The sequence below is a fragment of the Stegostoma tigrinum genome, chromosome 12 (genome assembly GCF_030684315.1).
Source record: "Stegostoma tigrinum isolate sSteTig4 chromosome 12, sSteTig4.hap1, whole genome shotgun sequence".
In the NCBI taxonomy this organism is placed as follows: domain Eukaryota; kingdom Metazoa; phylum Chordata; class Chondrichthyes; order Orectolobiformes; family Stegostomatidae; genus Stegostoma; species Stegostoma tigrinum.
The window spans coordinates 71,728,258-71,753,171 of NC_081365.1; the positions used below are offsets into that span (position 1 = coordinate 71,728,258).

General features: G+C 41.7%; 1 protein-coding gene across 6 annotated transcripts in view; it reads left to right on the plus strand.

Annotated features, from left to right (window-relative positions):
• The first annotated feature begins 1,722 nt into the window (after window positions 1-1,722).
• The window catches only part of rcbtb1 (regulator of chromosome condensation (RCC1) and BTB (POZ) domain containing protein 1), a 38,642-nt gene continuing 15,450 nt past the window's right edge, over window positions 1,723-24,914 (plus strand). Inside the window, exons 1-6 of one of the 6 annotated variants that reach the window (XM_048540398.2) lie at window positions 1,723-1,819; window positions 8,702-8,898; window positions 11,383-11,533; window positions 12,673-12,839; window positions 13,887-14,045; window positions 23,197-23,304. In XM_048540398.2, the coding sequence (XP_048396355.2) occupies window positions 8,773-8,898; window positions 11,383-11,533; window positions 12,673-12,839; window positions 13,887-14,045; window positions 23,197-23,304 (711 nt within the window). In that variant the 5' untranslated portion in view covers window positions 1,723-1,819; window positions 8,702-8,772. Of the gene's footprint in view, window positions 2,351-8,701; window positions 8,899-11,382; window positions 11,534-12,672; window positions 12,840-13,886; window positions 14,046-23,196; window positions 23,305-24,914 lie in introns of all 6 variants that reach the window. The other 5 variants (XM_048540395.2, XR_007248530.2, XM_048540393.2 and 2 more) reach the window with 5 other exon arrangements.

The following is a 24,914-nucleotide window of genomic DNA, read 5'->3' on the forward strand; positions in this document are numbered from 1 at the left end:
GTAATTCTAATCATGTATTGAACCTTGGCTAGATAGTTAATGTCTGGGAGTTCTGGTTGCCATAATATAAAAGGGATATGTGAGACACTGGTGCAGAGAAGACTTGCAAGAATGATACCAGAATGCCTGGGTACATTCATCAGGAAAGGATTGGCAAACTAACCCTCTGTTTGGAAAAAAAAGCCTTCAGGAAAAGTTTGATTGAGGTCATTAAAATTATGAATCATTTGATAGAGTGGATACAGAAATGATATTTCCTCCTGTGAGGGGATGAACATAACTAGATATATTTGATAGTCAGCAAGGAAATAGATACATAAGGATCCTGTAAGTGAAGACAGTTTTAGTATGGAAGGGCAAAATGTGTTGGTGCTGGCTTGGGGAGCCGAAGGGTCTGTTCCTGTGCTGTATTGTTCTTTGTTCTAAATCCAATCAGGAATTCAGAAGGAACATCTTCACCCAAAGACTAGTGAGAATGTGGAATCTGTTAGATATGGAATGGTTCAAATCGAGATGCATTTAAGACAAACCGAAGCATATGTATAAGGGAGAAGAGTTATAATGGTAGACTGAGAATGAGAAAACGTGAAAAAAGGCTGAAGTGTGCATAAACACCAGCATTGACTGATTGGGCTGAATGGCCTGTTTCATTATTGTGTATCCAATGCAAACCCCACAAAAATCCAATCACCACACAAAATATGAATCCCAAAGGAATCATTAAAACTAAAACAACATAGAAAGATCAGCAATGGCAGCCTATAAATTCCTTGGGATTGAGCCAAGATGGCATTCCAACACCTGCCACACGGTAGGGACTATCTCATCATCTCCATGACCTGATGGGCGTCATTCACAAACTCAATGTCTGTAGATTACCGCATCAAATGCATAAGGCACAACAATTTTTTTTGTAAAACATTCAGCCAACAGTCAATGATACACGTGTACTTCTTATATGAAAATGTATTTTAAATTGCAAAACAAAAGTTTGATCATGAGTTTCACACACTGAAAATTCCCCAGAGTGGCCAAATGGTTACGTTTAAAGCATAAATGACAATTATGTTGTCAAACATTGTACTTTGTGTATAACAAATTAATCTGTCGTGGATGATGTTGCTTGAGGGTTTACTCCTGGTTTGCACACAAGAAAAACTATTTGAAGGGCCACGGGATCTTGCTGTCCCCCTGACCAAATGATCGAGTCTGAATTTAAGGGTCTGTTTAAAGGCTATCACCTTTACCAGTGCAACCCTCCCTTGGTACTGCATCAGCCTGGACTATCTGCTTAAATTTTAAAGCCAGTTTGTATATGTAAACATCTGGATTAAATTCTGAACTTCTCCCCAATTGTTCTGACCAATAGTTAATTCTTAAGGAACATCAGCAAATCACTAATCTGATTATTAAATTATTGCTATTTCTGAATATCTCTCCAGGCTCCTTTATTAGGGCTTTTCTGAAAAAAAAGCTTCAGTACTACTTCTGTGAACCGCATTCCTTCCACTCAATTAATTCTTCACGTATTTTGCACAGTATTGCAATCTTTCTAGAATCGAGTATGAAATATAAATTTTAATTTTGATTTTGATATGAATCGCCGGCTGACACGTGACCCGGTCGGGGCAACCGCCCGCCGCGACAGCCCACGTGATCCACCTAGAGCCCCGCCTCCAACGCTGCACGTGACCCCCCTCGTTACCACGGTCCCGACCAATACGACACGTGACTCCCAGGGAGTCCCCGCCCCGATCAGCACGTGACCTCCGGGGCTCCAGGCGACGTGCAGCAGCTCGATGGGGACGGAAGTTAAGCGGTAACCTCAGGATGATCGTAAGGTTGTCTAACCGGATAAAGACTTGTGTGGGTTCTCACCCGCAACCTGCTTGTCACACAGAACCCGCGGCGGCGGCGGGTGTAGAGTTTTAGAGTCAGATCAGCAGAACCGATGTTGCCAGCCGAAGGAATCTACTTCCCAATTTTAACTTCAGTGTCAGATGTTTTCTGTGGGTTCCTCACTGAAGGACGTGAGCAACAGAGGTTAATAGTTTGTAAATAGATCTGCAGGTTTTGAGCAAAACAAAATGTAGAAGCGGGGTGGGTGGGGTGAACGTGAGGAAGAATCATCGAGTCAGTGCTATCAATCTGGAACAACGCTGTCGTAATCAGAGTTGAACAAATCTGACCATCAGTTTAGGTGGTCTTCTCAAAGAGGAAGTTTTTTTTGGTGGGGGGGCGCTCTCCAGGCAAATAAGCTTGTACCACATCAAGGATAACACAGTGTAGAGCTGGTGAGGAACACGGCGGGCCAGGCGGCATCTGAGGAGCAGGAAAGCTGACGTTTCAGGTCGGGACCCTACTTCAGAAATGACTCTGGATTCGGAGTCAGTCCTGTGCTAAGTTCAGAAAATAACCATGCAATTCCTGTGGCTTTGTTGCGGGCGGTTTTTCTGTGTGTATAATGGAAAACGTCACATTTGGCAGTCTTACAAACCTAGAAATGTTGCCCTTGTCGGTTAATTTATGAAACGCGACATATGTTATACAGTCACATTTAATACTAATGGTGTGAGGCTGGATGAACACAGCAGGCCAAGCAGCATCTCAGGAGCACAAAAGCTGACGTTTCGGGCCTAGACCCTTCATCAGAGAGGTCTAGGCCCGAAACGTCAGCTTTTGTGCTCCTGAGATGCTGCTTGGCCTGCTGTGTTCATCCAGCCTCACATTTTATTATCTTGGAATTCTCCAGCATCTGCAGTTCCCATTATCTCTAATACTAATGGTGGCTAGTTTAAGAACTGCTGGTAATCCATATCTAGAGTTGCCATCAGAGATAGTGGGAACTGCAGATGCTGGAGAATCCAAGATAACAAAGTGTGAAGCTGGATGAACACAGCAGGCCAAGCAGCATCTCGGGAGCTCATCTCTCATGAAGGGTCTAGGCCCGAAACGTCAGCTTTTGTGTTCCTGAGATGCTGTTTGGCTAGATGTGTTCATCCAGCTTCACACTAGAGTTGCCATTTTTGTTTTATTCCAACATGTCATAGCGGTATCCAGCAGTAGAAATAATGTCTTTATAAATGCAAGTCAGTAAATGTGTCTCATAATGCACTTGACCCTGGAATCCTCTTGAAATGACTGTTTTGTAATACTGAAAGGTCAGTTGGATGCAGCTGTTTCTTCCTTTTTTACTCTGGAGCAACAGGCTTAACTTTAGGACCAGAGGATATAGTGTAGGCTCACAACTGAGAGACTGCATTTTTGGTTGGGACATTTAAATTTTGGCTTTGTCTCTGTGTTACAGTCAAAAAGGAAGACATGCATTTATGTCGCATTTTTCACATCCACCCAACGTATCAAAGTCTATTAAGATCAATTAAATACTTTTGAAATGAAATGTAGTCATTATTGTTACATAGGAAATCGAGCAGTGAATTTCCACAAATCAGTGTGGTATGACCAGAAAATTAACATCACAAGGAAACAAATTGAGGGACAAACATTGGAGTGGGCCTCTCTGCTGTCTTTGAAATACTGCTGTTGGATCTTTCCAATCTACCCTAGCAGGCATTTGGGGTTTTGGATTAAGGTTAAGTTTAAGGTTGGATATTACAGACCTCACAACGTCATTCAGAGAAGAGCAGAGTGTTTACCTGTGTCCTGGCCTTTGGTATTATCTCAATCAAAATATGTTCACCACATTGCTATTCCTTGGAATTCAGTATCTGTTAGATGGTTGTGTAATGCCTCATAACAACAGTGACTGCATTTCAGAAATGTTGCTCCAGTTAATCTGAAACACATTTGGGCAACATAAATGCCATAATGGTTGAAGTTAATCCTTCTTCCACAATGCCTTGGAAGATAGCCGAATGCTAAATCTGATAAAATAATTGTCCCAGGAATTCTGTTGTTATTCAAAGCTGTTTGAGTTGGAGTCCTTTTTTTTCTAATATCAACATTAAGAGATTTGATTGGGATTAAATATTCATGTCAAGGTCAGTATGATTCTTGTTTAGTTCCTGGGCTATCCCAAAAATATTATCTAAATTATATTCCTGGTTTCTAAATTCATTCAAACAAAGTATTGTGTAGATTGCAAAACAACAACTTACATTAACGTAGCACAATTTAATGTTTGAAGGCATTTCACCAGAGATGTATCAGACAAAATTTTGGCTCTTGACAATGATTGAGAGAGATCTGTAACATGTCTAGAAGTTGAATCAGAGCAAATTGGTTTGGAACACATTTTGATGGATAAAACAATGGATGAAAAATGGGAGAATTTCAAAAAGGGAAATGACTAGGGTGCAAGCAAGCTAGGTACACACCCAGAAGAAATAAATATGGGGTTTCCAAAGCTCAAGTACACTGGATCATTAAGGACGTGGAGAGAAAATAAGGAACATAAAAGGAGGCATATGATGCACGCCAGAGTAATGATATCAATAGAAGTCAGGAAGAGTATTTCTGGAAGAGAATAAGGAAAGTGTAGGGGAAGCATGAGGAAAGGATGGCAGTCTGTGCTACCACAAATAGCAAAATGTTCTTGAAACATATTAAGAGTAAAAGATGAGTGAGGCCCATAAGAATCAAGAAGGTTAAACTGCTCGGTGAGGCAAAGGATTTGGTGGAGATATTAAAGAAATATTTTGCTTCCATCTTTACCAAATTAGCAGATGGTAACAGTGGCCTTGTTGAAAACATGGATGTTGGGCAACTGACCAGTATAGTGATAGATAAAAAGGAAATGCCATAAAAACTGACAACACTGCAGGTAGGGAAGTCGCCAGGCCTGGATGGGATGCATCCTAGATTGGCCTAGAGAGTTAGGGGAGCAAATCACAGTACAGTTGACTGAAATTTTCCAGGTCCCACTGAAAGCAGGATTAGTCCCAGGGAACTAGAGGATTGCAATCGTGACACTGTTGTTTGAGAAAGGGACAAACAATAACGCACGAAACTACAGACCTGTCAGCTTGACGCAGTGGGAAACCTGATGGAGGCCATAATACGGGGCAATGTAAATATACACTTAGAGAAAAATAAATTAATACTGGACAGTCAACATGATTTCATCAGGAGCTGGTCATGTCTGACAAATTTAATTGAGCTCTTTGATAAGGTGAAGCAGGCAGTGGAAGAGGGTAGTGCAGTGGATGGTCTATACTTAGACTTTGAGAAGGCATTGCGTTTGGTGCCACATGTCAGGTTGGTTAGCAAATTACAAATGTTTGGGATTGATGAGTCCTTGGCAGAATGGAATAGAAGTCAGCTAAAAAGATAAGAAACAGTAGGAACAGCTGGAATTTCTCAGCTTGGAGATGAGTTGAAAGTGATGTTCTCCAGGGATTGGTGTTGGGACTCTTGCATTTTTTGATTCATATGAATGACATGGAGATGGGTATTGCAAATGATTCAAAGATAGGGAGAAAAATGAATTGTGAAGATAATGGTGAGTGATTTGAAAAGGATATTAATAAGTTGGCCCATTGGACAGACAGCTGGCAGATTAATTTCAATGGTAATACATTTTGATGGAAGAAACACAAGAGGTAATACAGGTTCAATGGTACAACTTTAAGTGGAATGCGGGAGCAGCGGGACCTTGGGGTTCACGTGCATGATTCTTTGAAGTTAGCCAGGCAAATTAAAACAGTTAAGAAGACCTATAGGATCTTTTGGTTTATAAATAGAGGCATTGAGTTTAAAAGTAAGGAAGTGATGCTACTTCTCTACAAATCACTGGTCAGGCCACATTTGGAGTATGCTGTTCAGTTCTGGGCACTTTGTTTAAGGAAGGTGTTAAAACCCTGCAGAAAATGCAAGGGCAGAAACCAGGGATGAAGGATTTTAGAGACAAGAATACCAGGGTGGCACAATGGCTCAGTAGTTAGCACTGCTGCCTCCCAGCGCCAGGAACCTGGGCTTGATTCCACCCTCGGGCAACTGTCTGTGTGGAGTGTTCACATTCTCGCCTTGTCTGTGCGGATTTTCTCCCACAGTCCAAAGATGTGTAGGCAAGGTGGATTGACCATGCCAAATTGCCCATAGTGTTCAGGGATGTATAGGTTTGGTGGGTTATAGGACGTTGGGTTTGGGTGGGATGCTTTAAGGATCAGTGTGGACTCATCGGGCCAGAGGGTCTGTTTCCACGCCGTAGAGATTTTATGTTCTTCTGTGATGATTAGAGCGATTAGGCTTGTTCTTCACAGAGCAGAGGAGGTTAAGAGGTGACTTTATTGAGGTGTTCAAAATTATGAACAATTTTGACAGGGTAAAGAAGGATGTTCTTTTTCCACTAGAGGGTATGTCAGAAACAAAGTGTCACAATTTCGAGACTATTTACAAGAAAGCCAGAAGTGAGATGAGGAGAAACCTCTTTAATCAGAGAGTTGTTGGGATTTGAGATGTACTACCTGGGAGAGTGGTGGGGACAGAGGAGGTTTCAAAACAGAGCTGGATATATATTTGAAAATGAAGTTAGAGGGCCATGGAGATAGGGCTGAAGTGTGGGACTAGCTGGTATAGACACAGAGTTGATGGCCTCCTTCTGTTCTGTAAAATTCCATAATTCTATCATTGTCAGCTTTATCTGTTATCACAGTCATTAGTGAATTTAAACAGAAACAGAAATTCACAAGGAATTAAGCAGTCTGACAGCATCTGTGGAGAGAAAGCCAAGTTACTGTTTCGAGTCCAATGACCCGATTTCCAATTTGCAGGTGACACTAAGATTGGGGGAGTAGCAGATGGTGAAGGGGACTGTCGGAGAATGCAGCAGAATATAGATAGATTGGAAAGTTGGGTGGAGAAACAGCAGATGGAGTTCAATCCAGGCAAATGCGAGGTGATGCATTTTGGAAGACCTAATTCAAGAGTGAACTATACTGTAAATGGAAAAGCCCTGGGGAAAATTGATGCACAGAGAGATCTGGTTGTTCAGGTCCATTGTACCCTGAAGGTGGCAATGCTTTCATTCAGCAGACGGGGTATTGAGTACAAGAGTTGGAAAGTCATTTTGCAGTTGTATAGGACTTTGGTTTGACCACATTTGAAATACTGCGTACAGTTCTGGTCACCACATTACCAAAAGGATGTGGATGCTTTCGAGAGGGTACAGAGGAGGGTCACCAGGATGTTGAAGGGTCTAGACCCTCTCTGATGAAGGGTCTCGGCCCGAAACATCAGCTTTTGTGCTCCTGAGATGCTGCTTGGCCTGCTGTGTTCATCCAGCCTCACATTTTGTTATCACCAGGATGTTGCCTGGTATGGAGGGCGCTAGCTATGAGGAGATGTTGAGTAGATCAGGATTATTTACATTAGAAAGACGGAGGTTGAGGAGGGTCTACAAAATCATGAGGGGTATAGACAGGGTGGATAGCAAGAAGCCTTTTTCCCAGAGTGGGGGACACAATTACTAGGGGCTCACGATTTCATGGTGAGAGGGGAAAAGTTCTTTACACAGAGGGCAGTGGGTGCCTGGAACACATTGCCGGTAGAGGTGGGCACGATAGCGTCATTTAAGATGTATCTAGACAGATACATGAATGGGCAGGGAGCAGAGGGATACAGATCCTTGGAAAATAGGCGAGAGGTTTAGATAGAGGATCTGGATCGGCACAGGCTTGGAGGGCCAAAGGGCCTGTTCCTGTGCTGTAATTTTCTTTGTTTTTTTTGGTTCCAAAGAGTCAAAGAAGAACAATTCAGATCCGGGGCAAATATATTGTTAGATTGAAGTATGCAAAAGTTGCTGTTTGGCTTGTGCTGCTTCATTGGGTTCACAAAAACAGCATTTCACTGTCTTTGTCTGTGATGTGCACAGAATGGTGTGCAGTTGCTATATTTGCTTGATCGCAGTATTTGTTCCCAATGTTTAAATGAACCATATGATCCAGCCGTGCATGTACCCCAATGGAAACGTTCTGTTTAATCTTCAGTCAGAGCCCAGTGCCCTTCACTGAAAAAAGGGAGCTGGAATGAGTCTTACTGAGGGGTGTTACCCTGCAGAGAATTACTGTTTGTAAAACGATGAATCAGTGAATGTTTCTGGGATTGAAAGAAGGGACCTTTCCTGCTAAAAGCAGCTGCAAATGTGGTCTTTTAGGGGCTATGAAAATAACAAGTGCCAGCACAGAGTGAAGGTGGGTGACGGAATTATGGGTCAGTGTTCGGTTTAGGAGAGAGAAACACAAAAGTGGGAAGAGTTATATTTGTTGGGCGTAACTCTTCCACCTATCACACTTGTGGACTGCAATGTGCTTTGAGCTACTGCATGTACTTTGAACTAGTAATTAATAGAGCAAATGCCCTATTAACAATGTAATGATGCTGGTGTACCGGAAATAAATGTACAAGACCAAATGTAATTATCTCTTTTTTTTAAACTTTCAATTTAATCTGTTTGCCTGTTAAGACTGTTTTCTGTGCTTCATTTGACATTCAGTTCATCCTTGCCTTTTTGCCCTTTAATGCAGCCCCTTCCACTGTTTATTTCAAAATCCATGAATCTGCTTCATTATCGAAATACTATCAGTTTCAGGTTCTTTCCGATCTCTCGTTTCCTTCACCTTACACCATTATTAGTTCAGACTTCTGGCAACTTTATGGGCCAAAATGTTTTGAGCTGAAGAATGCAATGCTGAGTTCAATTATAACAAATCAAAAGTGTTAAATTCTCTTCCATTTATTTCAGAATCACTGCTGAAGGATGGAGGAAATGTGACCAGGTGATGTCTTTAACCGACTGTCCTTAAGCAAGCAGTCATGGTAGATGTTGGAAAGTGGCCTGTGTTCAGCTTGCTTTCTCCACAGGAAATTAAATTGATTAATCAAGCCTGTGTCTTTGGTACTTCAGCAACTGAGGCAATCTACGTCACAAAAAATGACCAAGTAAGTTTTGGGATGACTTGTTATATCTTTGGGGTATTCCCTTTCAAAAAAGACCACAAAAAAGAAACTGAAAGAGCTGCAGATGATGTAAATCAGAAACAAGACCAGAAATTACTGGAAAAACTCAGCAGGTCTGGCAGCATCTGTGGAGGGAAGTCAGAGTTAACCTTACTTTTTCCATTTTAGTTTTTTTGTCTGTTCATTAAGTTTCAGTTTTGTTAGTGCTTTCATTTTATTTTGTGCTGCTTCATATTCACCCCCTTCATGAATCTTATGTTTTCTTTCTTTTCCATTAGAGGATTAAAAATTTTTTTTATCCTCAATCTTGCATCATACTACAGAATTATAAACATAAATAAGCTTTGCACCCAAGAAACAGGCCATTGATGTTCCATGCAAACCTCTTTTTGCCTGCCTTCATCTAATGCTATGAACATTTCCTTCTATTCCCGTCTTACTAATAGTTATTTAACTGCCCATTGATTGTATGTCTGCTTTTGCTTCATTCACTCCCTATGGAAGCATATTCTAAATACTGACCACTCCTTCAGTTAAAAAAGGTTCTTATGAAGTTCCCAGTTTGATTTATTAGTACCCCTCTTATAATTTATCACCCTAGCTTGGGATTTGTCTAGAAGTGGAAACATCTCAAGTCTACCTTTGTCAAACTCTTTGGTCATCTTCATAAACCCCCACCAGATCACTTCTTCTAAAGAAAGGCCTGTTTAATATTTCCTCTAAGCTATAATGTCAATTCTAGTATCGTTTTCGTAAATCCTTTTTTTTTAACCTCCTTCTGTATGTCTATCATCACAATATGGAGACCAAAGCAGTTCACAAACTCTGTGGTCTGATCAAGGTACAAGGTTAACATAATTTGTCTGCCTTTGTTTCAATCCCTGTAGAAATAAGCCCTCGTAATTTTTTATTTGGTTATTAACTTGTGTGACCAGTTTTAATTACTTGTATGTCTGTACCTCAAATCTCCCTATTCCTCCTCAAAATTTAGATATTTATTTTCCAAAACGTGTGTGGTCTCCTCATCCTTCCGACCATGATTTGTTAACGCAGATTTTTATATTGAAGCTTATTAAAAATTACAGATCCTTTCTGCAATTGTATTAATGTTCCTGTATTTTGTTGCATTCTTTATCTAATTTTCATATTATTAACCACACTGCCCCAAAATGTGTTCATTTAAAATTTTTAAAATTCTATTTTAATACCTGTATCCAAATTATTTGTCCAAAGTTGTAACATACAATCTGCTTGATAAACATATAAACTGTTTGACTATAACTTGTGTCCTGTGACTTCTGACTTTATCCACCCTAGTCGAACACTGGCATCTCCACATTATGGGAAAAAAGTAAGAGATTGGCATTAAGTAATGATGCTAACTTAATGAGCTGCAGCAAGCATGAATGACTCCTTCTGTGCTACAACACTTCTCTGATTATGTTCCCAGTACCAATTCTTGTGATACACCATTTCCCAGCTTCATTGCTTTGCAACATGATCTTTGATCCCCACAACTCTCATGTTTTGCAACCAGCTTGCTATCTCCATCCTGTAACTTGTATACTGACTTCCCCAGTTTTGACCATTAAAGGTGAATCTACATTTTGGTACCTTATTGGAGGCTTTCTGTAAATGCATTTACATTTGATAAATTTTAAATATTTAACATGAAATAGGTTTAATAAGTACAAATAAAAACATTTTCATGCATGACTGGTTAGGATCTAGAATGTGAGAGATAATGGGAGCTGCAGATGCTGGAGAATCCGAGATAACAAAGTGTGGGGCTGGATGAACACAGCAGGCCAAGCAGCATCCCCGGAGCACAAAAGCTGACATTTCGAGCCTAGACCCTTCAGAGAAGGGGGATGGGGAGAGTGTTCTGAAATAAATAGGGAGGGGGGGTAGGCGGATCGAAGATGGGGAGAGGAGACAGACAAGTTAAAGGGGCGGGGATGGAACCTGTAGAGGTGAGTGTAAGTGGGGAGGTAGGGAGGGGATAGGTCAGCCTGGGGAAGACGGACAGGTCAAGGGGGCGGGATGAGGTTAGTAGGTAGGAAATGGAGGTGTGGCTTGAGGTGGGAGGAGGGGATAGGTGAGAGGAAGAACAGGTTAGGGAGGTGGCAATTCCCTGCAATAAGTTCTGTGTAGAAATTATCTTAGCTGCACGCCAGCCCTCTGCTACACTTGTTTTTCAAATGAAATTGTGTAAGTCGACACACACATTGCATATTAAAAAAAAACTGCTTTTATTAAAATGTGTGAATGCAACCCTTCCAGACTAGGGTGTTTATCCCTCTTAATTTAAATAGTTAATCAATTTGTTACCTTTGCAAGAAGAGGAATTTGTGCAGCATCCATTGTGGTACTGAAGGTGCACAACAACCACTTTCAGTGATTTAAGTAGCGTATCTTGACAACTAGCTCACATGGCTCACTGAACACAATCTACTTTTGTTGCAGGTGTTTGCACTTGGAGTAAATTGCAGTAACTGCCTAGGAATCGGGGATGGTCAGAATGTAGTTACACCAAAGAAAATAGAAGCTTTGTGTGGGAAGAAAATAATTTCTCTCAGTTATGGAAGTGGACCTCATATTTTACTTGCAACTACAGGTAAGCTTAAGTTCTCCTGTCAGCAATTTCCATTGTATTTTTCAAGGTTATCCAGTTGGCAGTTGTAGCTCAGTTGTAGTAGTCCAATATCCTGAAACAGAAGGCTGTGGATTCAAATCCCTTTCAAAGACTTAAGTATATAACCCAGGTTGATGTTTCGATGCGGTATTAAGAGTGTGTTGCATCATTGGTGATGCCTTCTGTCAAAGTTAATCTATGTCCTCCTGGTGATCAAAGTTGAAATTTCCCGTGGTACTATTGGAAGAACAGGGGAGTCCTCCTGGTCAGTATTTATTTACCAATGTCACTAAAACCATTGCTGCTTTACTGTTTGTGAAACTTAAACTGTACTCAAATAGGCTGCATTTGGGAGACTCTGAGGCTATGACATTTGGCATTAAATCTAGCCTATGATGTGAGAAATGCCGAGTCTAACACTTGGCAAGCTTGAATGTTGTTAACCTCTCACCTGAATGCATCTGTTTGGAGTGATTAAAATTGATGTTTTTCAACAGCTGAATGAGCTTGTGTTGCATGTTAGTGCATTTGTCCAAATGTTTCTTTATCGCATTGGACAATCATTTGTAGTTGGTAGATACTTAACCAAATGGCTAAGACTAAAAAAAAATGCTTCAACAAATTAACGTGGTTAATTCTGAGGTGAAATCTAAACCATCTTCTTCATCATAGCACAAAAGAATTGATTGTATTGCATCAGAATTCACTGCCTGCAATTTTTATTAATCCAGTTGGTTAGCTTAAGCCAGTAGGCTGAGACTTTCTTCGTCTCGAGGCAATGCCCTGAGAGACATTGTCTTGTGTTGCTGCACTGATATGTTTGCTTTGCCTTACGTTGATCATTGCTCCAGGGCTCAACTTTCAATGCAAATGGCAACCCTTTAGGTGGCACTTTGGTTTAGATTGTGTGGTGAGGTAGAGAAGAATTTTTCAGGGTAGACTCTGCTTTACATGCCTCTGAACGGATCCAGCGAAAAAAATCTACTCTGCAGAAGTGGGTCTGATGCTATCATGTTGAAATACAAAAGGTGCCTAGATTTTCAGGCAAGACCAGGATCTGTGGCTGCCATCTTAGCCTCTGGAGCTTTACAGTCACTTCCAACAATTATGATCTTTTTCAGATGGTGAAACTTATTCCTGGGGCCTTAACAGTTATGGCCAGCTGGGCAACGGAACAACCGGTCCAGGTTCATTGCCTTTCCTTGTCTCGAGCATGTTCTATGACAAGAAAGTGATTGAGGTTGCTTGTGGCTCCAATCACTCTATGGTCCTAACAACAGAAGGCGAGGTGAGAGTTGACCTTTCTGATGCAGTCTCCATTATTTATTTGATACTTGTAACGTAAATTTATCTACATTTGTTTCTCAATTGTAAAAGTTAACCCTTTTTAAGTGTCTAATGTAGTGGAAGCAGTAAAGAGCTGATTGGATTTCAGCCTTGAAGTAAATTACCTTGCACATTTGTTTTCATTAAACCATATGGCACAGAAGGAGCTAATTCAATCCATTGTACCTGAATTTGCTCTTTGAAATAATTATGCTATTCTGCATCCTTTCCAAGCCCTTGACAACCTTGGATGCCCTATTGAAAATTGTATCCCAGCATAAATTATCCTGCATTAAAGCAATGTCAAGTCACTGTCAGACATGAGAGGGAACAACCTGGCTTCTTGTGTGCAAAGATTTATTTACACTGCGACCTGACAGCAGATGTAGTTATGGCCTCTCGGCCTTAGTACTGCAAATAGGCAGTTGTTGGAGGCCACTTTAGGAAGTTCTGGGTTATTACTGTGATGGTTCTGGGTTTTATAGATGGAGATCAATTTAGAATTTCTGTTATAAAATACTTCCAAATGTGACATCACATATGTGCACACATGGAAACAAAGATATTAACACATGTATGCATAGATGAAATGCACATAAAACATCCAGATAATAGTCACACACACTGTAAAGTACAGGTGTGCAATGAAAGTGAATGAACTTTAAAATAAATTGACCAGTCAGCTGAATATACGGTGTGCATGATTAACCTGCTGTATTCTAGAAATATTTCACGTTTGTTTAATCTATCTTCTTTCTGAAATACAACAGTAGAATGTACGTGCATGGATAGAGCATGGAGTTAATTTCTATAAGTTAAAGAATTTCTTGATCTTCTGGAAAATTAGATCTCCAAATGTTACAGCCAATTCACAGATGGCAACATAATATCCCAAGATGTTTGAGAATCTGCTCTGTTTCAATTAATTCTACTTTATACTTGACAATATGACCTTTCTGTTTTTTGTGCAGTTTAAATAATCTCCCTTCTATGTCTGCTTTGATGACAGGTCTACTCTTGGGGTCATAATAACTGTGGGCAAGTTGGATCAGGATCTACTGCAAGCCAGGCAACACCACGGAGAGTAACAAACTGTTTGCAGAACAAGAGGATTGTTGCTATTGCTTGTGGTCAGATTTACTCCATGGCTACATCAGATAATGGAGAGGTAATTATTTGTGGAGTCCCAGTATGCTTTTTTTAAAATTTATTTGTGAGATGTGGGGATTGCTGGCTGGCCAATGTTTATTGCGTATTCCTAGTTGCCCTTGAGGAGATGGTGGTGAGCTGTCTTCTTGAACCACTACAGTCCACCTGCAATAGCAAAGGAACAGTGATTATATTTTCAAGTCAGGATGGTGAATGGCTTGGAGGGAAATTTGAAGGTGGTGGTGTTCCCATGTGTCTGCTGCCCTTGTCCTTCTAGATGGAAGTTGTCGTGGGGTTGGAAGGTGCTGTCTGAGTATCTTTGGTGAATGTCTGCAGTGCATCTTGTAGATAGTACACACTGCTGCTACTGAGCGTCAGTGGTGGAGGGAGTGTGGATACTTGTGGATGCAGTACCAATCAATGGGCTGCTTTGTCCTGGATGGTGTCTAATTTCTTGAGTATTGTTGGGGCTGCACTCATCCAGGCAAGTGGGGGCTATTCCATCACACTCCTGATTTGTGCCTTGTAGATGGTAGACGGTATTTGAGGAGTCTGGAGGCGAGTTACTCGCAACAGTATTCCTAGCCTCTGATCTGCTGTTGTAGCCACTGTGGTGAGTCCAGTTGAGTTTCTGGTCAATGATAACCCCCAGGATAGTGGGGGTTCAGTGATGGGAACACCTGGCCAAACTGGAAGAAAACTGGCAATAAGGATACACGAACACCAACTAGCCACCAAGAGAGACAAAATTAAAACTGAAAGAACTGCGGATGCTGTGAATCAGGAACAAATACAAAGTTGTTGGAACTGAGCAGCTTTTCTTCAGAGCAGTTCTGAGGAAGTGTCACCGGACCTGAAACGTTTACTCTGTTTTTGCCTTCACTGGTGCTGCCAGACCTGCTGAGCTTGTCCAGCAACTTTGTTGTTGACTAAGACACATGACCAATTGTCACTAATCTCCATGCACGCAGACAAAGAAGGACACAAGTTCGATTGGGACAATACTTAAATAGTAGCACAAGCCAAACAGAGACATGCCAGGGAATTCCTGGAGGCCTGGCATTCCAACCGGAATTCCATCAACAAACACAGCGAACTGGACCCAATATACAAACCACTGACAAACAAAACCGCAAGTAATACCAACTACACCAGCAAACCAAGGCATATAAATAGCAAGCAGGACAGAACACCAACGCTTCACCAGAGGCACACTGACAATGTTACCTAGCAGGGTGACAGAACACACCGGCTCAATGAGCAAATCTACAATCTGATGGTAACTCCTTCGAATGTCGAGGGGCAGTGGCTAGATTGTCTCCTGTTGGTGATGATCATAACCTGGTGTTCGTGTGGCACGAATATTACTTGCCACTTGTCAGCCCAAGCTGGAATATTGTCTAGATCTTGTTGCATTTGCACGCAGACTGCTTCAGTATCTGAGGAGTTGCGAATGGTGCTGAACATTGTGCAATCATCAGCAGACATCTCTACTTCTGACCTTATGATGGAAGGAAGAATATTTTGAAACATCTGAAGATGGTTGGGCCTAGGACACTATTCTGACGAACTCCTGCAGAGATGTCCTGGACCTTCGATGACTGACGACATCCAATGACCACAGGCATCTTCCTATGTGTCAGGTATGACTCCAACTAGTGGAGAGTTTGCTCCCTGATATCCACTGATTCCGGTTTTGCTAGGGCTCATTAATGCCACACTCGGTCGAATGCAGATATGATATCAAGGCTATCACTCCCACCTCACCTCTGGAATTCACCTCTTTTGTCCATGTTTGGACCAAGGCTGGAATGAGATCAGGAGCTGAGTGGTCCTGACGAAACCCAAACTGAGCACTACTGAACAGGTTATTGCTGAGCAGATGCTGCATGATAGTGTTGTTGATGACCCTTCCATCACTTTACTGATGATTGAGAGTAGATTGATGAGATGGCAATTGTCTAAGTTGGATTTGCCTTGCTTTTTATATACAGGACATACAGGGCAATTTTCCATGTTGCTGGGTAGATACCAGTGTTGCTGTACTGGAAAGGCTTGACTAGGGGAGCAGCAAGTTCTGGAGCACAAATCTTTAGCACTATTGCTTGAATGTTGTCAGGGCCCGTAGCCTTTGCAGTATCCAGTGTCTCCAACCGTTTCTTGATATCACATGGAGTGAATCGAATTGCCTGAAGACTGGTATCTATAATGCTGGAGATCACTCGAGGTACTTCTGGCTGAAGATTGAAGCTTCAACATTATCTTTTGCACTGATGTGCTGGGCTTATCCATTGTTGAGGATAGAGATATTTGTGGAGCCTCCCCCTCCAGTAAGTTGTTTAATTGTCATCACCATTCACGACTGGACCTAGCAGGACTGCAGAGCTCATATCTGCTCCGTTAGTTGTGGGATTCTGTCTAACACTTGCTGCTTTCGCTGTTTGGGATGCACATAGTCCTCTTTAGCTTCACCAGGTTGACACCTCATCTTCAGGTATGCCTCGTGCTGCTCCTGGCGTATCCTCCTGCACACTCTATTGAACCAGAGCTGATCCGCTGACTAGATGGTTATGGTTGAGTGGGGGATATATTGGGCCGTGAGGTTACAGATTCTGCTGGAGTACAATTCTGCTGCTGTTGATGGCTCAAAGCACCTCATGGATGCCCAGTCTTGAGTTGTCAAGCCTGTGCGAAGTCTGTCCCATTTAGCACAGTGATAGTGCCACGTAACATGATCAAGGTTATTCTCAATGTGAAGGTGGGACTTCATCTCCACAAGGACTGGTCACTGTTGGTCACACATGGTCACTGTTACTGCTACTGTCATGGACAGATGCATTTGCAGCTGGTAGATTGGTAAGGATGAGTTCAAGTATGTTAATTCCCTCTTTGTTGGTTCCCTCACCACCTGCTGCAGACCCAGTCCAGCAACTGTGACTTTAGGAGCGAACAGCTCAATCAGTAGTACTGCTGCTGAGCCACTGTTGGTGGTGGACATTGAAATCCTCCCCTCAGAGTGTATTTTATGCCCTTGCAAGCCTCAGTGCTTTCTCTAAGTGTTGTTCATCATGGAGGAGTACTGATTCATCAGCTGAGGGAGGACAGTACATGGTAATCATGTAACGAAACATTGTGTTGTCTTGCATACATTCCTAGAAGAGTGATGAGGGCACTGCAGTGATGTGAAAATGTTGCCTCATATTGCTATTATCCTGATCAAAGTTGGATCAGCAAAACTAACAATAGTTTTTCTGCAGGCTTAGTCCATGATAATACTGATGATAACCATGGATGAAGAGCAGGCCAGTTCTAAAAAACTCTTTACAAGTATGATGGGGTTTTTATTTCCAGTTAAAGCTTTAATTTGCTTCAAAGCCCTTTTGTCCTGATTTGCATCTGGGTAACTGGGTGGGAAAATGGCAGAAGCCCATTTGTATTTGGTGGAACACAAAATTATCTGGGTTAATATGTTGTACAGGACAGTAAGTAAGATTGTGCAAGTTGTGAATTCAAGTCTATCAGTGGAAGCTGGAGCACAAAATCAAGGCTTGTCACCTCAGTGGAGCTCTAAGGACATGCTACAACGTTGGAGCCACTGTTTTTGAGAAGAGACATTAAACCGAGGTCCTTCTTTCTATCTCAGAAATGCATAAAAGATCTCATGGCACTATTACAAAAAGAGCAAGGGTGTTTTGTCTAGTGTCACAGGACTCAAGAATGTGCCGTTCGGCCCACAATGTCATGCTGAACATCATGCCAAGTTAAACTAATCCCTTCTGCCTGCCCTTGGTCCATATCCCTCCTTTGCATGTTCATGCGCTTATCTAAAAGTCCCTTAAACAGCCCTATCATATCTGCGTCTACCACCACCCTTGGCAACATGTTTCACGTTAAGTGTGAAAAAAACACTTGTCCCTAACATCTCCTTTGAACTTGTCTCTTTTCACCTTAAATGCACACCCCCTAGTATTAGACATTTCAACTCTGGGTGAGGGGAAGGTTCTGACTGTCAACCCTATCTATGCATCTCATAATTTTATAGATTTTTATCAAGTCTCTTCTCAGTTTCCACACCTCAGAGAAAACAACCTGAGTTTTTCTAGCCTCTCCTTATTGGTTATACTGTAATCTAGGCAGCATCGTGGTATACCACTTCTGCACCCTCTCCAAAGCCTCCACATCCTTCCTGTAATGTGGCACCCAGAATCGAACGCAATAAGTATGGCCTAACCAAAGTCTTATAAAGCTACAACATGACATTCTGACGCTTGTTATTCAATTCCCCGACTAATAAAGGCAAACATGCCATAGGCCTTCTTTACCACCCTATTTACTCGCGTGCTTACTTTCAGGGAACTATGGAATTGAACCCCAAGATTCTTTTCTACATCAGTGCTGTTAAGGGTCCTGCAATTAACTCTATACTTTTCCTTAGTATTTGATCTCTCAAAGTGCAGCACCTCACAGTTACTCTATTAAACTCCATCTGCCATTTCCCTGCCCATATTTGCAAGTGATCTACATCCCGCTGTATTCTTTGACAACTTTCTACACTAGCCACAACTCCACCAATCTTTGTATGGTCTACAAATTTACTAACCCACACATCTGCATTGCCTAGTATTTTACTGATTCACCATCAAACACAGATTACTGGTCATTAACGCATCACTATTTGTGAGCTCTTGTTGTCTACAAATTGGCTGTGGTGTCTCCTTCAATGCAAAACTGATTGAATATGTTGGCTGTAAAGCAGTTTGCGACATCCTGAGGTCATGAAAGCACTACATAAATGAAAATTTGTTTTTTTGAGGTTGTTGAAGGTGTCTAGAAATTGTAATCAGGTCACTTGAGTGGTTTATCAATGAAATTTTGCACTTTGATTGCATTTGACCACTTTGCACAGGTTTGCATTGTGGTTAAGAGAAATGCTCACAATTGCCCAGCAACTCTAGGCATTACATTGTAATGACACTGAAGGTAAAGATATTTGAAGTTAGAAAACCTTCTCTTGAATAAGAACCAAAAGAACTGCGGATGCTGTAAATCAGGAACAAAAACAAAGTTGCTGGAAAAGCTCAGCAGGTCTGGCAGCATCTGTGGAGGAGAAAACAGAGTTAACGTTTCGGGTCCGGTGACCCTTCCTCAGTTCTGAGTTTAGATTTAAACGCAAAGGGGGAAACTCTGCCCCTGTGCACCTTATTATGGTTGAATTAATGCTGGAAGATTGTTGCAAAGATTGTACTGTATTGTGACTTTGGTGTATTGACTATGAATTGAACTCATGTTAATCTTAATGCTAACATAAAGCTGTGAACTCAGAGTCAGAAGGTTGTGAGTTCAAACGTCACCTGGCTCCTTTAGTCCCTGTAGTGCAGTGCTGAGGGAGATCTTCCAGTATCCTGATCAACATTCATTCTTTCGACAACCACTACCAGAACTGAATAAACCATTCATTTGTCTGGTGGTCTGTTTTTGTGGAAACTGTGAATTGTATAAATGCCATTTCTGAGTGGCGCAAGGAACATGCCATGTGCAAAGAGAGAGGCAGAGAATGATACTCATAAACAGTGGAAGGAGCTTCCCTGTTCAGGGTTAACCTGGAGACCAGTAATTTCCTTTTTGGGGTTTGAGGCCACTACTACATGCTTATAAAGTCTGCTTGCCACACCACTGCCTCTGTTATCCTCCTGTAGCGGGCCCTTTCTGACAGATTGAGGAGTTAAAATGACTGTGTCGCTGTAACAGTAGCACCACATTGCATATTTCACCAATGTGTATGTTTCATTTATAAGCCACCACTCCACTATTCAAGTGGCTCCCGCAGAGAGGATAAAGGTGTATTTTGTTTCCTTGAGAATGCTGGGCAAAAATCCAGCTGTCAAAAGGCTGAGGTAGCCCAGGGGTTTAGTTGTCGCTTTTAAAAACTAATTTATGCAAAATAAAGGTATGACAGGTCTGTGTCTGCACTAGCATCGCTACATACGTTGTGTGGTGATGGCAGTTGTGCATGTGTGGCTTGTTACAACCAGTGACATCACTAGCCCTGTCTGCACGTCTGCTGGTATTTAGAGTAATCACTTCATTTTGTGGGAATTTACTGTGTGAAAATTGGCTGCTGAATTTCCCTACAAAATAACAATGGCTGCACTTAAGGATAAATTACACTCAACAGCTTTGGAATGACCTCAATTTACAAAAGGCATTTTCACTCTGCAGAAATCACTGAAGCTTCACTGCTGTGGTAACAGTTAGCGTGGGTCAGAACATAGGAGCAGGGCTATGAGGTGTGGTTGTTCATCTCCTCCTGCATGCTTAACACCTACAGATTATTTACCAGAATGAAATCAAATTAATTGTTATATGTCCTTTCAAAATTACTCCTTCAAGTGGTTGTTTGTCTGTTGTCACTTAAGTTTGTTGATTTGAGATTCAGGTTGTAACAAGCCACACATGCACAACTGCCATCACCACACAACGTATGTAGCGATGTCAGTGCAGACACAGACCTGCCATACCTTTATTTTCCATAAATTAGTTTTTGTTAGAGTTAAAGAATTATACAGCACAGAAACAGAACCTTCGGACCAACTTGTCCAGGCTGACCAGGTATCCTAAACTGATCTAGTCCCATTTGCTAGCATTTGGCCCATATCCCTCTGAATCCTTCCTTTCATGTACCCATCCAGATGCCTTTTAAATGTATCAGAGATAATGGGAACTGCAGATGCTGGAGATTCCAAGATAATAAAATGTGAGGCTGGATGAACACAGCAGGCCAAGCAGCATCTCAGGAGCACAAAAGCTGACGTTTCGGGCCTAGACCCTTCATCAGAGAGGGGGATGGGGAGAGGGAACTGGAATAAATAGGGAGAGAGGGGGAGGCGGACCGAATTACAAGAGAGTTGCAATGGGAGAGAGATTCCCTGAGGTTGGTCCGGAGGGAGGAGGGTAACTTCTTCAGGTTAGGCATCCCTGGAAGAGGCTTCGCAGTGAGGTTAAAATAGTATCAGAGATAATGGGAACTGCAGATGCTGGAGATTCCAAGATAATAAAATGTGAGGCTGGATGAACACAGCAGGCCAAGCAGCATCTCAGGAGCACTGCGAAGCCTCTTCCAGGGATGCCTAACCTGAAGAAGTTACCCTCCTCCCTCCGGACCAACCTCAGGGAATCTCTCTCCCATTGCAACTCTCTTGTAATTCGGTCCGCCTCCCCCTCTCTCCCTATTTATTCCAGTTCCCTCTCCCCATCCCCCTCTCTGATGAAGGGTCTAGGCCCGAAACGTCAGCTTTTGTGCTCCTGAGATGCTGCTTGGCCTGCTGTGTTCATCCAGCCTCACATTTTATTATCTTGGAATCTCCAGCATCTGCAGTTCCCATTATCTCTGATACTATTTTAACCTCACTGCGAAGCCTCTTCCAGGGATGCCTAACCTGAAGAAGTTACCCTCCTCCCTCCGGACCAACCTCAGGGAATCTCTCTCCCATTGCAACTCTCTTGTAATTCGGTCCGCCTCCCCCTCTCTCCCTATTTATTCCAGTTCCCTCTCCCCATCCCCCTCTCTGATGAAGGGTCTAGGCCCGAAACGTCAGCTTTTGTGCTCCTGAGATGCTGCTTGGCCTGCTGTGTTCATCCAGCCTCACATTTTATTGCCTTTTAAATGTAATTGTACCCGCCTCCACTTCCTCTGGCAGCTCATGCCATAGATGCACCACACTCTGCTTGAAAAAGTTTCCCCTCAGGTCCCTTTTAAATCTTTCTCCTCTCACCTTAAACTTAAGCCCTCTAGTTTTGGACACCCTACCCTGGTGAAAAGATCTTGACTATTCACGCTCTCCATGATTCTGTAAACCTCTATAATGTCACTCCCAGCCTCTGATGCTCCAGGGGAAAAAGTCCCAGCCTATTCAGCCTTTCTCTGTAGCTCAAACCTTCCAATCCCAGCAGCATTCTTGTAAATTTACAACCTTCTAGACTTAATATTGAGTTCAACATCTTCAGATTATGAACGCATTCCCATTCCTTTCCTTTTAGCTTTACTTGCTCTATCCTCTGTCACTGTGTCCTCTCTCCCTTGTCCCCACTCCAGTTCTTCTCATTTTGGCAGGTGGAGGCACCATTGTTCTGCCATTGTCACATTCCGATCACTGAATCTGCTCTATTAACGTCCTTCCTCCCCCATCACTCCAACCGCTCCCTCCTCCCCACGACTACTGCGTAAATGCTGCCCCCTCCGCACTTCATGTCAGTTCTGATGAAGAGTCATCTAGAAACAAAACATTGCATAGATGTTGCCTGACCCAGTGATTTCCAGCATTTTTGTCTTCAGTATAGATTGCAGCATCTGGACTAATTTGCTCCTTCCTTGCAAATCTTTTCTGAACCCTTCATTGGTTAGCCGTAAGACCGTAGAAGTATGAGAAATGGGAACAAGAATTTGCCCCCTTGAGTCTGCGCTTTCGTTTAATAGGAATGTAATCTTGATTCTCCATCCTGATCTGAAATCTATATCTCAGCCTTAAATACACACAAGGCTACTGCCCCCCACTGCTTTCTGTCGGAAGGAATTCCAAAGAGACTCAACTCTCGGAGAGGAGAAATTCCTCCTCATCTCGGTCTCAAATTGATGTTTCTTTATTCTCAGATGATGTCCTCTGTTCCTAGACTCTCCCATTTAACCTGTGAAGACCTTTCAGAAGATTTCATGTTTCAAACAGATACATGGTGGGAGGAGTTAAGTCAGGATTGATTTCTTATTCCGAGGATGTCGGTGTCGCTGCATGGGCCAGCATTTATTACCCAATCCCTAGTTGCTCTTGAACAGTAAATTCCATAGATATGCTCAAAAATGAGGGTAGTTTGAGAGAAACTTGTTTCATGGCAGGTGATAAGTATAAGGTAATTCAGAGAACAGCGATAGCAGTTGTTTCCTTTACTCCACGTGCTGTCATTAACCAGAATTCACAGTGTGAAGTGTGGTAGAAACAGGTTCAATAGTAGTATTCAAGAGGTAACTGGATATAAACTTGAAAAGAAAGAAGAAAGCGCTATGAGCAATGTGTAGGTGGACTGGAAGTAATGGATTCTTTTTTGAAAACCAAGCTCTAATGAGCTGAACGACTTTCTTGAACGCTATCTGATTCTGTACATTCGTTTTCCATGTCTAGGTGTACAGTTGGGGTTACAATGGCAGTGGTCAACTGGGAACAGGAATCAGTGGAAACCACCTTACTCCTTGCAGAGTGACTGGGTTACAAGGAATTTGTGTCCTTCAGGTAACTATCCCTATACAACTGCTCTTGATCAATCACCACCTGTTTTGTTAATTTATGTAAAGCTGATTCCTTTCTTGTCTGTTAGATACATTATATTAGAGGTTATGAACCTGCCTGAAAGAGTAGTTGTGCATTATTAAACATTGAATAGTGATTTAAAATTACCCAGCAGGTTTTTAAAAGTGAATTCATATACAACCCTGTCATAAAGACAACTTTACAAATTAGCAAGTGGGCAAAATGAATCATTGCAGTTTTATTTTTCTAAGTACAAGGTTAAGCACTTTTCTTTTTAGTTTGAAAGCATTTTGGTATTCCAGTGATATTTGTTTCAATAAGCTAGTTTACTGTGCAGCAGTACAGCAGTATGCAACCTTGGTAATCACATCATACATTAATGGTAACATAGTGGTAATGTTACGAGACTAGTAACTCAGCTCCATACCAATGCTGTAGTGGCATGGGCTCAAATCCTATCTGGCAGCTGAAGGAATTTAAATGAACTTAATGAATTTGGAATTAAATGCAGGTCTCATTAATAACCACAAAATTACTAGGTTGTTGCAGGAACCCACCTGGTTCACTAATGTCCTTAAGACAAAGCAATCTATAGTCTTTACTGAATATGGCCTATATTTGATTGCACATCTATAATAATGTAGTTGACTGTAACTGTTTTCGGCATGATCTGAACTGAGGAGTTTTATAGGCCAATAACTAGAGAAGGGAACAACAAATGCTGGATTTGCCAGTGGTGCTCTCACTCGAAGAACCAACACATATGTATTGGGGGAACGAAATGTAGATGGCAGAAAGCTGTAATAAAAACAGAATGCTGGAGAAACAAAGAAGCACAGTTAACGTTTTGAGTCCAAAAAGAAAAAGGACTATGAATTGAAGTTGTATAGTCTGCAGTTTACTGAGAATTTGTTTGTGGAAGTAGATGGTGGAGTATTTGTTGGAAACCAGATTGCACTGCAAAAAGATTGCTTTGAATAAATGTTGAATAACAAGATACTCACTGCAGCTATCCTGGCATGGGATATTTTTGAGAATCAAAAATTATAACTATTGTTTATTAATTTTAACTTAAATTTTCATCCCGGAGAGCACTTCTGTAACTTAAAGACAAATGCAACGGATGACAGGTAACAAAATTATTAATGAACATTTCATTTGAGTAATTAAGGGGGAGTTAAATGAGTGCATAAAGTTTGGCTTGTATCTTCTGGATCTTAGAAGCATCAGAGGTGACTTAATTAAAACGTAGAAGATCCTGAGGGAAAACAAAACTTGGTATGATACCTCATTGAGGTGATGTTTAATATGCATTTTGCCTTTTCCCTTGTCTTTCCAGATGTAGAATTTAAGGACGTGGTGGTAGAAGTCCAAAGGCGACAAAAAACGTCCACTAAAGGATTTTGGTCACATGAAAGTAATGAGGTTGTGTAGGTGGAAAAAAAAAGTTAGTGCTGGTGTTAATGGTAAAATTTGATCAAACTTTGCAGGGAGTGCTTGGGTAAATTCTTAAGAAGGATAAAAAACATTGAGAGAGATAATAAAGTAGGAGGCATTAATATCAGGTAGATTCATCATAAATGGAAAAGTAA